The sequence below is a fragment of the Bos javanicus genome, chromosome 16 (assembly GCF_032452875.1).
Source record: "Bos javanicus breed banteng chromosome 16, ARS-OSU_banteng_1.0, whole genome shotgun sequence".
NCBI lineage: Eukaryota > Metazoa > Chordata > Mammalia > Artiodactyla > Bovidae > Bos > Bos javanicus.
In genome coordinates this window covers 52,635,507-52,650,484 of record NC_083883.1, presented here as the reverse complement: position 1 = coordinate 52,650,484, position 14,978 = coordinate 52,635,507, and the positions used below count along the sequence as shown (strand labels likewise).

General features: G+C 46.9%; 1 protein-coding gene across 4 annotated transcripts in view; it reads right to left on the bottom strand.

The window, feature by feature from the left end:
* AGMAT (agmatinase) overlaps window positions 1-14,978 on the bottom strand; it is a 39,714-nt gene that overhangs the window by 756 nt on the left and 23,980 nt on the right. For 2 of the 4 annotated variants that reach the window (XM_061383181.1, XM_061383182.1), the window contains exons 3-8: window positions 6,040-6,242; window positions 3,248-3,296; window positions 1,986-2,181; window positions 1,366-1,545; window positions 648-764; window positions 123-207 (exon numbers count right to left, since the gene is read on the bottom strand). In XM_061383181.1, the coding sequence (XP_061239165.1) occupies window positions 123-207; window positions 648-764; window positions 1,366-1,545; window positions 1,986-2,181; window positions 3,248-3,296; window positions 6,040-6,242 (830 nt within the window). Of the gene's footprint in view, window positions 1-122; window positions 208-647; window positions 765-1,365; window positions 1,546-1,985; window positions 2,182-3,247; window positions 3,297-6,039; window positions 6,243-7,788; window positions 8,225-14,978 lie in introns of those variants that run through there. The other 2 variants (XM_061383179.1, XM_061383180.1) reach the window with 2 other exon arrangements.

Genomic DNA, 14,978 nt, shown 5'->3' with positions numbered 1-14,978 from the left:
TGTAGGATGTACTCAGCAGGTTCCCAAGTTGTCTAAAAGGACCCATCCATCTACTTACTAATTAGAGGAAGACAGTTTGAACTAGCAGCTGCCTACAGATCACACTTATCTCCCTTACTTACCAGAAGGATCGTAGGGTGGTGAAACTTCCACGAGGTCACAACCCACCACATTCAGGCCTTGACAACCCCGGATGATCTCCAGAGCCTGTCCAAGATCAAGTTTGAGTTGTCCACAATGGTAACCACTGACAACGGAAAGCCACCCGTAGAGGCCTCCGTGGATTTCTCCCAACCCAGACCCCCCCTTCGACTTGAAACTGTCGCTCTCCCTCAATAAACATTCACTCACCACCAGGCACCCCGAGGGATGATAGAAAACAGCTAACCAATCGCTTCAGGTCCATGCATCCAGGCAGCAGTCCTCATTTTTGGCACCAGGGACAGTTTCATGGAAGACAACCTCAGAGGTGGGGAAAGGCCCCTCTAAGGTGGACACACTTAGCTCAAAGACCTGACTGAGCAGAGGAGCAGGGGGAGGTCGGCCCAGGCAGAGGGAAAGATGCGTGCAGAAGCGCCATGATGGAAAAAGTACTGTAGTCAGAAGACAGGATAAGTGAGGGGGTGGTTGGAAGAGCATCACTTTGCCTCCATTTTGCAGGTGAAAAGCTGAAAGCATGCAAAGCAGAGGAATGGAGTGTGTTCTAGAAAACTGGCGGGAACCAGGAAAGGCTTTGAGAGAGGCAGGTATGACCATCCTCCTTTCTGAGAGGATAGAAGATAATCAGTTCAGTTCAAGCAGTCTTCATTCATTTACTCCAATATCTGTGAGTACCTCCTACTTATATGTCAGACACGATCCTCAGTTCCAAGAAGAGTGAACAGAACAAAGGTCCACCCCCTGGAGCTTTCCTTCCGGTTATAACCACACCCCAATTCTGCCTCCCTGTGTGTATGCTGAGCACACCTATGAGAGTTTTATTTGAGGATTTCCAAAATTCTTGAACTACCTTGGGAGGTGGTTCATCCCACTGCATATTTTTTAAATTGAACCCCCCCAAAAAATAAAGTTTGGAGTCTTAACGGGGTACTACAATACTGTCCCCATGGACAGGTGGACCAGAGGCAGAAAGACCAAATAACAGATTGTTGTTATATCCCAGAAAAGAAAGGAGGGCCCTTGCCAAGATCAGTTGCTCATCAGTAAGGGAAAATCCAAACCTGTGATCAGCCCTGAGAACAATAAAGGCCCAAGCGCTCTGATTTTAAAATCCCATCTGATTCCTGAAGACTCAATTCAAGTCCCAGGAAAGTGGGAGACTCAGTGTCCTCACCCCAAAGATGTGTCGCTGGTGGAGTTCCTTACCTGACTAGGAGTAAGACCAGCAATTTCAGGTGTCCCTGTGCCTGGGGCGTAAGCAGGGTCCAAGCCATCAATATCAAAGCTGATATAAATGGGTCTGCCTCCCATCTGCTGCCTCACTTCCCCCATCAAAGGAACCAGTGACTTCAGCCAGCAGTCTTCAGCCAGGACCACCCGGAAGCCCTGGAAAGGTAGAAATTGGAGCAGAAGGTTGACACTTGGACCTGGAGTATCTACAAGGCATTGTCTGTGGGCCCACTGTATTCTCAGCTTACGTGCACCTCACATTTGATCCTCAGTCTCCATGAGGAGGGAACTGTCATCCCAAGATCAGACCCATTGACTTGTGTCCGGACCTCCTTGGCTCTTTTCCAAGCCAGCAACATCTAAGGGCTTGGTTTGTTCCTGCTTGTCTCCCTTCCCCAGCGATAAAGCTTCATCTGCCTCGTCAACTAGCACCCTTGCTCCTCTCTGCTCCATATGATGCAAACTCAGCTTCCATCCCCACTTTGTGAACTTGATCAGCAAAACCCCATTGAATCCATAGCTGCCATCGATTAGCTGATGGAGAGGAAGGCAGTGTGAGGGGCTGGGGACAGCAGTGGGGGCTTTCGGTCTGTCACCTGGCTCCGGCTGTATCTGTAGGTATCCAAGGTCGTGGAAGAACCCCGGATGCCGATCTGCACCACACGCTTGCAGTCCAGGAGTCCCTCATCCACGCACCGGCGGAAGGGGGTCCCGTGATAGAGCTTCTCCCCGAGGGCCTTGTCAGCCGTGTCCATGTGAGCGTCCACGTGCACCAGCCCCACAGGACCATGCCTGTTGAAAAACAGGGCAGCTCAGAGGCCAGGCCTCCAGTGGGGCCTGAACACAGCAAGCCTCCAGGCTAGCAAAACCTAGTGACAACTCAGAGCCATAGAGGGAGGGCAGCCTGGCATCAATTACCAGCCTTGCAACTGGCTTCTGGCTTCAAATCCCTGAGCATCTCAGAAGAAAAATAAGCTCAGCGGAATCAGGCAGGAAATAGTCATGTGCTTTAGCTGACCCTCTCTACCTCTCACCCAGAATTTTCTTTATTTAAAGACAGAGAGTGCTGGTAGGATGAGAAGATAGGGTGGTGGTTCAGGTGAGCTTGTGTGAAGGCTCAGCAAATCAACGCCACCCTTTCTTCAACCACAGTACCAAGAAGCAGCTCTCCCACTCCCAGCTCTCTATAATTTCCATCAACCCTTCCAGGCACCCAAAATAAACAGACAATCCAAATCCATGCCAGGCTAACATATCTTCAAGAAAAGACTTGGGCCTACCCACCCCCGGCCAGAAGGCTACCCACACATCTCTCCTCAATTCTGGAGCAGCATCACCTCCGCCCATCTGTCTCTTTCTCAAAGTAACCAAAATTAGTCAACGCCTGGTAGACTTTCACTACTGGAAAAATCCATCTCCTCAACTTCTGGGAAAGGGGGCCTTTCAGGAAAAAACAGGGCCTCCCCTCAGCAAGAAACACCACAGTGCTTGTCAGTATTTGTATTTGGCCTTTGAAGCAAAACAGAAACTAAAGTTAACTGGGGTTGTGTATTTCAGTAAAGGCTCATCTTCCAAAAACAGAGGCAAATGCTGAGCCTGCATAACAGAGCAGATCTAGGGCAAGCGAGGGTGGCCAAGGCGTTAATAATAAATTGTCTTGGCTCCCAGCTGGTGACTGACAGACACACCTGGAGCTCGACATTAATTTTGATCCATAGAAGCAACTCAGTGGGGAATTTCCTATCACTCCCAGTAACCTGAGCCAGCAGAAGTCACCTGACGCCCTCTAGCAGCAAACAACTCATTCTCCAGCTCCTGAATTTTGAAACCTCGCTTGGGCTCCGCCTTTTGGACTTACTTTTCTGCTATCGCTTGCAATATAGGATAGGTGATTGTATGATCTCCACCTTCAAAGAGAAAAAAAAAAAGAAGAAAACTTGTAATATGGATTTGGAATAAGATTTGAGGACCATGTATCACCTAGAACCATCTTCAGTTTGTCCAATTCTGCCACCTGTTCGATTAGACTGGAAGAACTATAACCATAGCTAAAATAAGATCTTGGTGCTATTCAGTGATTAAAAAATGGCCACTAAATGTCTGACATTACATTGTCATTTAAAAGAGAAAATTAAGGGACTTCCCTGGGGTCCAGTGGTTAAGACTCCGTGCTTCCAATGCCAGGGGTCTTGGGTTCAATCCCTGGTTGGGTAACTAAGATCCCACATACTACATGGTGTGGACAAACAGTAAAAAAAATAAAATTTAAAAAATAAGAGAAAATTAAGGCTTATAAATTAAGCCTTAATATAGTCAAAGCTATGGTTTTTCCAGTAGTCATGTGTGGATATGAGAGTTGGACCATAAAGAAGCCTGAGTGCCAAAGAATATATGCTTTAAAACTATGGGGCTGGAGAAGACTCTTGAAAGTCCCTTGGACACCAAGGAGATCAAACCAGTCAATCCTAAAGGAAATCAACCCTGAATATTCGTTGGAAGGACTGATGCTGACGCTGAACCTCCAATCCTTTGGCCACCTGATGCAAAGAGCCAACTCATTGGAAAAGACCTTGATGCTGGGAAGATAGAAGGCAGGAGAAGGGGATGACAGAGGATGAGATGGTTGGATGGCATCGCTGACTCAATGGAGTGAATTCGAGCAAGCAGCAGTCCATGGGGTTGCAAGATTTGGACACAACTGAGCGACTGAACAACAACAAAATTAAGGCTTATGGGGAAAATGGTCAGAACCAGCTCTGCCCAGGTAAACTTTCATCAGTGACATACATGCTCTGTATCTGCATTGACCAACATGGTGGGCCCTAGCCATTGGCTATGGAAATGTGGCTCATGCAACTGAGGAACTGAATGATTATTTTATTGCAATTCAAACAGCCACCTATGGCTAGGGGCTACCACACTAGACAGCACAGGCCTAGAAAAGTATTACCATTGATAATTATTAATAACAACAAAAGCTTATAATTGAAGCTTAAAACATGCCAGTCACAAACCTGGGCACTTTATATGCACCTTAGTTATATGCCTCTGACACAATATAAGAAGGTAGGTGGTGGTGGTACTATTCCCATTTTACAGATAAGAGAATGAAGCATGAATAATTAGTGAAAGGTAGAGCTGAGACTTCAAACCATGACAGCCAGAAACTCCACTCCTTAGCACTGTGCTTTGCAGGCTAGGCCCTCTTATTTGACAAAAATAAATTTGGAGGGACTTCCCTGGTGGTCCAGTGGTTAAAACTCCAAGCTTCTACTGCAGGGGACACAGGTGGGGGAACTAAGGGGAACCACAGGACACTGGTTGGGGAACTAAGATCCACATGCCAAATGGTGCACCCAGTAAAATAAACAGGGCTTCCCTGTTGGCTCAGTAGTAAAGAATCTGCCTGCCGACGCAGGAGACACGGGTTCAATCCTTAGTCTGGGAAGATCCCATATGCCACGGAGCAACTAAGCCCTTGTGCCACAACTATTGAGTCTATGCTCCAGAGCCCAGGACTCACAACTACTGAGCCCACGTGCTGCACCTACTGAAGCCCATGCTCCCTAGAGCTCGTGCTCTGAAACGAGAGAAGCGACAAGAGAAGCCACCGCAGTGAGAAGCCTGTGTACCGCAACTAAGAGTAGCCCCTGCTCGCTGCTGTTACAGAAAAGCCCATACAGCAACGAAGACTCAGCACAGCCAATAAAGAAATAAAATTATTTTTTAATTCCAACTGGATGTTTAGAAAAAGGTACAATTTTGACTATTTGTGAACCGAAGGAGAAACTCTGCAGTTACAGTGGGGCAGGATGGAGGGGGAGGATCAGAGGAAAGTTGCCCTATAGATTAACAGAGACGCTGATGAGAGAAAAAAAGGCCCCCTTGCAGTTCTCGCAAATTAAGTCATTAAACAACATCCTTGAAATAGTTAAAAAGTCACAACTAAGCCCCTGCTAACAGCTTTTCTCAGGCATAAGATCAAGTGTTGGGACAAGGTGAGGTGGGTAGAGGCACTTGCCAAAATTGAAGGAATAAATTGAAGGATGCAAAATTGAAGGAACACTGAAAAAAAAAACCCCAAGAAACAGTAATTGGGGAATTCCCTGGTGGTCCAGTGGTTAGGACTCCACACTTGCAGGGGACCAGATTCAATCCCAGGTTGAGGAACTAAGATCCTGCAAGCTGCAAGGCCATAAAAAAAGAGAGAGAGAGAGAGAGAGAACTACTCAGTCATCAAGATAAATACTATTTTAATGTAATATTTTTAAAAATCAAAATCAGTGCAAGAAAAAGAATCCATGATAAAATTTTTAAAAAGAGAGGATCAGTAATTGTGTTATTCTGAGCCATACTGGAGCATGGGGCAAAAAGGAAAAATCAGTTGTGCTTATTGTTGGCTTTTTAGGAACCCCTTAAATTTAAGGTAAATGCCTCACTTGCTTCCCCCGGCCTATCTCTGTCATCATACTAGTCCAAAAAAATGTAAATATCGTCTCCCCAGGGGCTAAAATAAATGAACTAAAAATGTTCCCTTTCCTTCTGTCCCCATATTCACAGTGGTTTGCCCTGGAGAAGTAACTGTACTCCAGCTCACGATAAATAAACCCTAAGCTCAGAGAACTACACTGGCCTTGCAGCTGCCATTACCCAAGGTCAGAGGAACACAGCCGGCTGCTACGATTTTCTGATAGTCCGCTTGAATCAGGCGGCAGCTGTCCTGAAGGTTGTAAAGATTGACATTCACATCGCCTAGGTCTGCAACCCTAAGGAACTGGAAGGGAACAGCTCCTGTGCTAGGATTGGTGGTCCTAAGCAGCACCGATTCTTCTCGGATCCGTCGGGGTCCAAATCTGGAAGAGGAAGAATCACTCTATGAGCCATCCCTAAAGGTTTAGAGGCTCTCCCTGGGCCAGAGCTTCCCAGGCTCTGTGCTGGAGCTGAATGAATCTTTGTTGCAGGGTTGGGGTTCATCCTATACATTGCAGCAACCCTGGTCCTTGCCCGCTAGATACCAGTAGCACCTCTTCCCACATGTTGCCATAACCATAAATGCCTACAGACTCTGGCAAATGTGGCCGTTGTGGGGAGAGACACACCCCTATCCTCCCGCAGAGAACCACTCAAAAGTTCAAAGCTCAGTCATGTCTGACTCTTTGTGACCCCATGTACTGTAGCTCATCAGGCTCCTCTGTCCATGGGATTTTCCAGGCAAGAATACTGGAGTGGGTTGCCATTTCCTTCTCCAGGGCATCTTCCTGACCCAGGGATCGAACCAGGGTCTCCTGCACTGCAGGAAGACTCTTTACCATCTGAGCCACCAGGGAAGTCCCTGGGAACCACTGATCTGACCTATATAATGAAGAGATTAAAGGCACAGACTTAGAAGCCCACGAATCACCAGTTTACTAAATGGCATTAGAATAAAGCCACTAATTTACTTTAATGGCATTAAATTTCTTAATCTCTCTGAGCTTCAGTTTCCTAATCTGTAAAGTAATAATGACATTTACCTTACTCTGCTGGTATAAGTAAATTGCACTCAGTAGGTATTTAATAAAAGGTGGCACTAATAGATCAGTAGTCAGCTGGAATATTGCTGAGCTGAGTCAGAAATGGCTCGTGTTCAACAATTGGGAAAATCGGTTTTACTGCCTCTAACTTAATCTTAGGGCTTTCGGTAAGATTGGCTTCAGATGGTAAAGAATCCACCTGCCAAAGCAGGAGACTCGGGTTGGATCACTGGATTGGGAAGATCCCCTTGAGAAGGGAATGGCAATCCACGCCAGTATTCTTGCCTGGAGAATCCCACGGACAGCGGAGTCTGACGGGCTACAGTCCATGGGGTAGCAAAAGAGTCTGACAGGACTTCAGAACTTGATCTTTAAAAAACTGCCTTATTAGGCGGGCTTCACTGGCGGGCCAGTGGTTAAGACTCTGTGCTTTAACTGCAGGGGGCGCCCGTTCAATCCCTGGGCAGGGAAATAAGATCCGGCATGCCACCTTGGCGCGGCCAACAAAACCTGCCTTATTTTGAGCAAATTTTGGAGTCAGGTGATATCTAGAGGTTTTGGGAAAGGGCAGCCAGCTTCTGTTCTCAATTTAATGTCCCCTGCTTTTGTAAACCGGAAGTACCCCTGCCACCATCCCAGCTAGGCCAGGGAATGGAGAAGGCTCGGTCCCTAAACTCCCTCTTCTTTAAATGGGGGACACACGTGCTGAGCCCTTGGGATTACTTGAGGCAACCCGACATGCTTCCCTGCTCCCAGAGGATACTTTGGGGCCAGACTCTGACTTCCAACTCCACTCTGGGTGAGCGAAAGCGCCTCTCCATGAGTTTTGTATGCACGGTGGCCGCCAGGCTGCCCGACACGTGTCCCCGAATCCTGCTGGCCTTACCTCGCCCCAGGCCGGTTGGAGGTCCCAATGTCCAGCGGTACCCCGACGAAGGCGGCGTCCAGCCCCTCTGGAGTGGCCTGCACCGGCAGCCGCATCATGGAGCAGATGCCCACCGACCGGGCCACGAACTCGGGACTAGGGGGTTGGTTCCGGGGGGCGTCGGAAGCCTGGCGGCTCAAGCGGCGGCTGGGGTCGCAGAGTCCCGCGACTGGACGCGCTCGGCCCCGGGAAACCAGCCTCCGCGAGCCCCCGCGACCCCCCAGGCCCCTGACGCAGGTGGACGCCAGCAGCCACAGCATCTCGCCTGCCTGCCCGCCCCGCTGGTCCCCGCAGCAGCCAGAGCCCCAGCCGCCTCGGGCTCAAAGTGCAGGGGCGCCCGGGGGATCACAGGCAGGGGAGGGGCTCCAGGGACCGGCCGCTCGCTTCCCTTCACCCTTTTCTGAACTTTGGCCTCTAGCTCTTTCGATAAATAGAACTAGTCCCGCGGTTCCCCGCTGACGTCCAGTGCATTGCCCCCAGTGGGTATGCGCCCCCCAGAATCCGGCCCTTGGCAGTTTCCTATCCTAGGGTAATACTTTTAAAACCTGAAAGACATGAAGGGGAAAGACCTTTCTCTAAACGAGAGAAATTGGAGCTTTTTTAAGTACCAAGAAATGTCTGGATGGGAGTCTCAGGAAGCAGAAAGTCTTTCTTAAATAACCTTTTCTAAAAAGGACTTAGAGGCCAGTGCGTGCCCAGTCGTGTCAGCCAGGCTCCTCTGTCCATGGAATTTTCCAGGCGAGAATACTGGAGTGGGTTGCCATTTCTTACTCCAGGGGATCTTCCCCACACAGGGATTGAACTTGAGTCTCTGTATTTTCTGCATTACCAAGCAGATTCTTTACCATTGCACCACTTGGGAAGCCCCTGAGACGTGAGCCCACTGGTTAAAAAAAGAGTTAGATTTGTAATGAAGTTATGGAGCCATTGGATGGTATTATATATTTTTAATCTCTAGAAGTTGAGATTGAATGGGAAAGACTGGAATTTGCATTAAATTGGCCCCTTTAAATAAAATCACATATTAGGGAATTCCCTGGCAGTCCAGTGGTTAAGACTCTGCAAAATCCATACTGAGGACCCAGCCATTTCCTTTTCCAGGGGATCTTCCTGATCCAGGGATCGAATCTATGTCTCCGGCATTGGCAGGTGGGTTCTTTACCACGGTGCCCTAAGGGAAGCCCCTACATATACATATACATATACATATACATATACTCTTTTAGATTCTTTTCGCATATAGGTCATTCAGTTCAGTTCAGTTCAGTTCAGTCGCTCAGTCGTGTCCAACTCTGTGACCCCATGAATCGCAGCACGCTAGGCTTCCCTGTCCAACACCAACTCCCGGAGTTCACTCAAACTCATGTCCATCAAGTCGGTGATGCCATCCAGCCATCTCATCCTCTGTTATCCCCTTTTCCTCCTGCCCCCAATCCCTCCCAGCATCAGAGTCTTTTCCAATGAGTCAACTCTTTGCATGAGGTGGCCAAAGTACTGGAGTTTCAGGTTTAGCATCAGTCCTTCTAAAGAACACCCAGGACCGATCTCCTTCAGAATGGACTGGTTGGATCTCCTTGCAGTCCAAGGGACTCTCAAGAGTCTTCTCCAACACCACAGTTCAAAAGCATCAATTCTTTGGCACTCAGAGTATTAAATAGAGTTCCCTGTGCTATATAGTGTGTGTGTGCTCAGTTGCTTTAGTCGTGTCTAACTCTTTTCGACCTCATGGGATTCTCCAGGCAAGAATACTAGAATGGGTTGCCATTTCCTCCAGGGGATATTCCCAACCTAGGGATCAAATTCATATCTCCTGCGAACCTGCACCGCAGGCAGAGTCTTTACCACTAAGCCACTGGGGTAGCCTGTGCTACACAGTATAGGTTCTTCTTAGTTTAACACATTTTTGCCCAGATTCTACCACTATTTCTTTCACATGGCTTGTCCTGAACATATCATTTTACCTTTTTTTTTTCTTTCATTCTCCTCACAAATATTTGCGTGCCTATTATGTGCTGGATGCTGTGAAAGTGCTGCACTCAATATGCCAGCAAATTTGGAAAACTCAGCAGTGGCCACAGGACTGGAAAAGGTCAGTTTTCATTCCAATCCCAAAGAAAGGCAATGCCAAAGAATGCTCAAACTACCACACAATTGCACTCATCTCACACGCTAGTAAAGTAATGCTCAAAATTCTCCAAGCCAGGCTTCAGCAATATGTGAACGGTGAACTTCCTGATGTTCAAGCTGGTTTTAGAAAAGGCAGAGGAACCAGAGATCAAATTGCCAACATCCTCTGGATCATGGGAAAAGCAAGAGAGTTCCAGAAAAACATCTATTTCTGCTTTATTGACTATGCCAAAGCCTTTGACTGTGTGGATCACAATAAACTGTGGAAAATTCTGAAAGAGATGGGAATACCAGACCACCTGATCTGCCTCTTGAGAAATCTGTATGCAGGTCAGGAAGCAACAGTTAGAACTGGACATGGAACAACAGACTGGTTCCAAATAGGAAAAGGAGTACGTCAAGGCTGTATTTTGTCACCCTGTTTATTTAACTTATATGCGGAGTACATCATGAGAAACGCTGGACTGGAAGAACCACAAGCTGGAATCAAGATTGCCAGGAGAAATATCAATAACCTCAGATATGCAGATGACACCACCCTTATGGCAGAAAGTGAAGAGGAACTCAAAAGCCTCTTGATGAAAGTGAAAGTGAAGAGTGAAAAAGTTGGCTTAAAGCTCAACATTCAGAAAACGAAGATCATGGCATCCGGTCCCACCACTTCATGGGAAATAGATGGGGAAACAGTGGAAACAGTGTCAGACTTTATTTTTCTGGGCTCCAAAATCACTACAGATGGTGACTGCAGCCATGAAATTAAAAGACGCTTACTCCTTGGAAGGAAAGTATGACCAACCTAGATAGCATATTCAAAGCAGAGACATTACTTTGCCAACAAAGGTCCGGCTAGTCAAGGCTATGGTTTTTCCTGTGGTCATGTATGGTTGTGAGAGTTAGACTGTGAAGAAGGCTGAGCTCTGAAGAATTGATGATTTTGAACTGTGGTGTTGGAGAAGACTCTTGAGAGTCCCTTGGACTGCAAGGAGATCTAACCAGTCCATTCTGAAGGAGATCAGCCCTGGGATTTCTTTGGAAGGACTGATGCTAAAGCTGAAACTCCAGTACTTTGGCCACCTCATGCGAACAGCTGACTCATTGGAAAAGACTCTGATGCTGGGAGGGATTGGGGGCAGGAGGAGAAGGGGACAACAGAGGATGAGATGGCTGGATGGCATCACTGACTCGATGGACGTGAGTCTGAGTGAACTCTGGGAGTTGGTGATGGATAGGGAGGCCTGGCGTGCTGCGATTCATGGGGTCTCAAAGAGTTGGACACGACTGAGCGACTGATCTGATCTGATCTAATCTGATGCGACAACAACTCCAACCTCTCCATCATTCGCTACTGCTGAACACGCCTGTCCTTTAAACTTTCTGCAGGGGTCTCTCTGATAGGTGTGCCCCTGCTCGCTCACCTGCTCTCTGATGGCTCCTTCTCTGATGGCAATCTCTTCCAATATTAAGATAACCATTTTCACCTGGATTTCCCTGGCGGCTCAGACGGTAAAGCATCTGCCTACAATGCGGCAGTCCTGGGTTTGATCCCTGGGTCGGGAAGATCCCCCGGAGAAGGAAATGGCAACCCACTCCAGTACCCTTGCCTGAAGAATCTCATGGATGGAGGAGCCTGGTGGGCTACAGTCCATGGGGTTGCACAGAGTTGGACTAAGTGACTTCACTTTTACTTTTTTTTCACTTTCACCTAAGGCTTCCCACGTGGTGCAATGGTAAAGAATCTGCCTGCCATTTCAGAAGAGGCGAGAGACGTAGGTTTGATCCCTGGGTGGGGAAGATCCCCTGGAGGAAGAAATAGCAACCCACTCCAATATTCTTGCCTGGAAAATTCCATGGACAGAGGCCTGGAGGGCTACAGTCCTTGGGGTTACAAAGAGTCAGAACCTAGGGGCAGATAATTCACAACCCAGATCCTAGCCCTGGGCTCCAGGCACCCATTTGCTAACTCCCTTTGGGGATGGATTTTTTGTTTTTGTTTGTTTGTTTTATTTGGCTGTACCTGGTCTTAGTGGTGGCATGCAGGAACTTTAGTTGCAGCATTCGAACTCCTGGTTAAAAAAAATCTTGGGTCCAGTAGTAGTGTATCCTCAATCATCGTTGAAGGTGAAAGTCTCTCAGTAGTCTCTGACTCTATGTGACTATACAGTCCATGGAATTCTCTAGGCCAGAATACTGGAGTACTGGAGTAGGTAGCCTTTCCCTTCTGCAGGGGATCTTCCCAAACCAGGGATTGAACCCAGGTCTCCCCCATTGCAGGCAGATTCTTTACCAGTTGAGCCACAAGGGAAGCCCAACAATACTGAAGTGGGTAGCCTATCTCTTCTGCAGAGGATCTTCCCAACCCAGGAATCAAACCAGGGCCTCCTACATTGCAGGTAGATTCTTTACCAACATTGGCAGAAGACAAAACTCATCCCTATCCCCTGTAGGTCTGGGGGCCTTCCTCAAAGTAGCCTTCCGTGAAGCACAATATTTCTTTGGTGTTTCATGTTTGATCGTGCAGATTTGTGCAAGGTTTTCATTCCGTTTGATAACGCATGTTTATTTTAACATAAAAATATTTTATTTATTTTTCTTGGCCACAAAGCTTGTAGGATCTCAGTTCCCCAGCCAGGGATTGAACTCACACCCTCAGCAGTGAAAGCACGGAGTCCTAAACACTGGACCACCAGGGAATTCCCAAATACTTTATATTATTTACCAGTTAAATTTTCCCCAGGGAGTTCTCTAGTGGCCTCATGGTTAGGATTCTGGGCTTTCACCCCAGGGCTTGGGTTCAATCCCTGATTCAGGAATTGAGATCCTGCAAGTCTTGAGGGGCAGCCAAAAAACAAGAAAACAAAAAAATTTCCCCCAAAACTTTCAAGTAAAGCTGTCACTCCAGTAATTCATCACTTAACCCAGCCCACCAATGTGTACATCCTTGAGGCACCCCAGTCAGGGAAGGGTGGACTTAACATAAATCAACCTGAGCAACTTACTCTTCTAAATCTATTTCCTACTCTGTAAAATGGGAAGATAATTTTTAGTGGATGTTCTTATGAGGGATAAATGAGGTCCACTGTGAAAGCACTGTAAACCATGCATTGATAAATAACAGGTAGTGTCATCATTGTCTGTTCTGTTTCCTCTGCTGCAGAGTTTCCCAACCATGGTCATCGCACACGGGTGTACTGCAATTAGGTTACAGGTGAAATACAACATAAAGATCCCATGGCTCTTGGGCCTGCCAGCTAGAATAGCCTCTTGGTACACGCAACCCATGGGGAGAGCTCCCCTTGGGATAATCCAAGCAAAGCAGAGTGTGACATCCTGCCTAGCAATCACCACAAGTAGGCAGAAGGTCAGCAGTATTTGCTGCTTGCCATGTGTTACCACTTGGACACCAACTTCAGAGGCCAGAGCAGCATAGTGCATTGCTGCACATTACAGAAAGGGTCCAGGGCCCTGCTAGAGGAAGTGAGTTCCAGGGGCCAAGTAGGAGGAGCTCCAACCCAAGGTGGTCAGGGATGGAGGGGCAAGGAGACTTGGAGGACTCCAGCCACAGCAGCTCGAGAGGGCTGACCCAAATCTGTCTTCACATGGTATCAGATATTTCTGTCCATTTTGGGCTGGTGTCCAAGCAGTGTCCAAGCTAACGTCAGGATGGCTGCTTTAACAATGCTTATAGGCAAAGGCTGGTGGCTCAGACAGTAAAGAATCTGCCTGCAATGCAGGAGACCTGAGTTCGATCCATGGGTTAGGAAGATCCCCTGGAGAAGGGAATGGCAACCCACTTCAGTATTCTTGGCTGGAAAATCCCATGGACAGAGGAGCCTGGTGGGCTACAGTCCATGGGGTCGGAAAGAGTTGAACACAACTGAGTGACTAAGCACACATAGGCAAGGTTAATGTGAAAAATACTTAACATCTGAGATGGCACAGACATTACCAATCAGAACAGATGCCAGCTAACCATTAACAGTGAATACTAGTACATACTAGGTGGGTATCAACCCTGAAGGAATGTGCTTTAAAACAGAGCTGTGCCATTATTTTTAATATTTATTTATTTGGCTGAGCCAGGCTGTAGATGCGGCAGGCTGGATCTTTAGTTCCTGTACATGGGATCTAATTCTCTGACCAAGGATCAAACCAGGCCCCCTGTAACCAGCCCCCACTGAACCACCAGGCAAATACCAGGTGTCATTATTTATAAATGTTTGACATGAAACAGTTTGATTGGATTCAAGATACACTTAATGGAATCACAAGAAATTTCAATTGACAATTTTAACGAAAGAAAATAAGACATTTCTTTAACTATTTTAACTTTTATACATTTTTTAATGTTGAAATTTCATTTTAAATTTTATTATCTATTTGAGTAATTATTCATGGCTATCAAGAACTTAAAGACATCCTTCTGGAAAAGTTCTGGTCATTATTGCAAGTAGCTATTTTAAGCTTAAAACCTGATACTGAAAAGTTACATTCATGGGTGGGGGGTGGGAAGGAGGCTCAAGAGAGAGGGGATATATATATACATATAAAAAGCCTCTTGATGAAAGTGAAAGAGGAGAGTGAAAAAGTTGGCTTTAAGCTCAACATTCAGAAAACTAAGATCATGGCATCTGGTCCCATCACTTCATGGGAAATAGATGGGGAAACAGTGGAAACAGTGTCAGACTTTATTTTTTGGGGGCTCCAAAATCACTGCAGATAGTGATTGCAGCCATGAAATTAAAAGATGCTTACTCCTTGGAAGGAAAGTCATGACCAACCTAAATAGCATATTAAAAAGCAGAGACTTTACTTTGCCAACAAAGGTCCATCTAGTCAAGGCTATGGTTTTTCCAGTCAGGTATGGATGTGAGAGTTGGACTGTGAAAAAAGCTGAGCACCAAAGAATTGATGCTTTTGAACTGTGGTGTTGGAGAAGACTCTTGAGAGTCCCTTGGACTGCAAGGAGATCCAACCAGTCCATTCTAAAGGAGATCGGTCCTGGGTGTTCATTGGAAGAACTGATG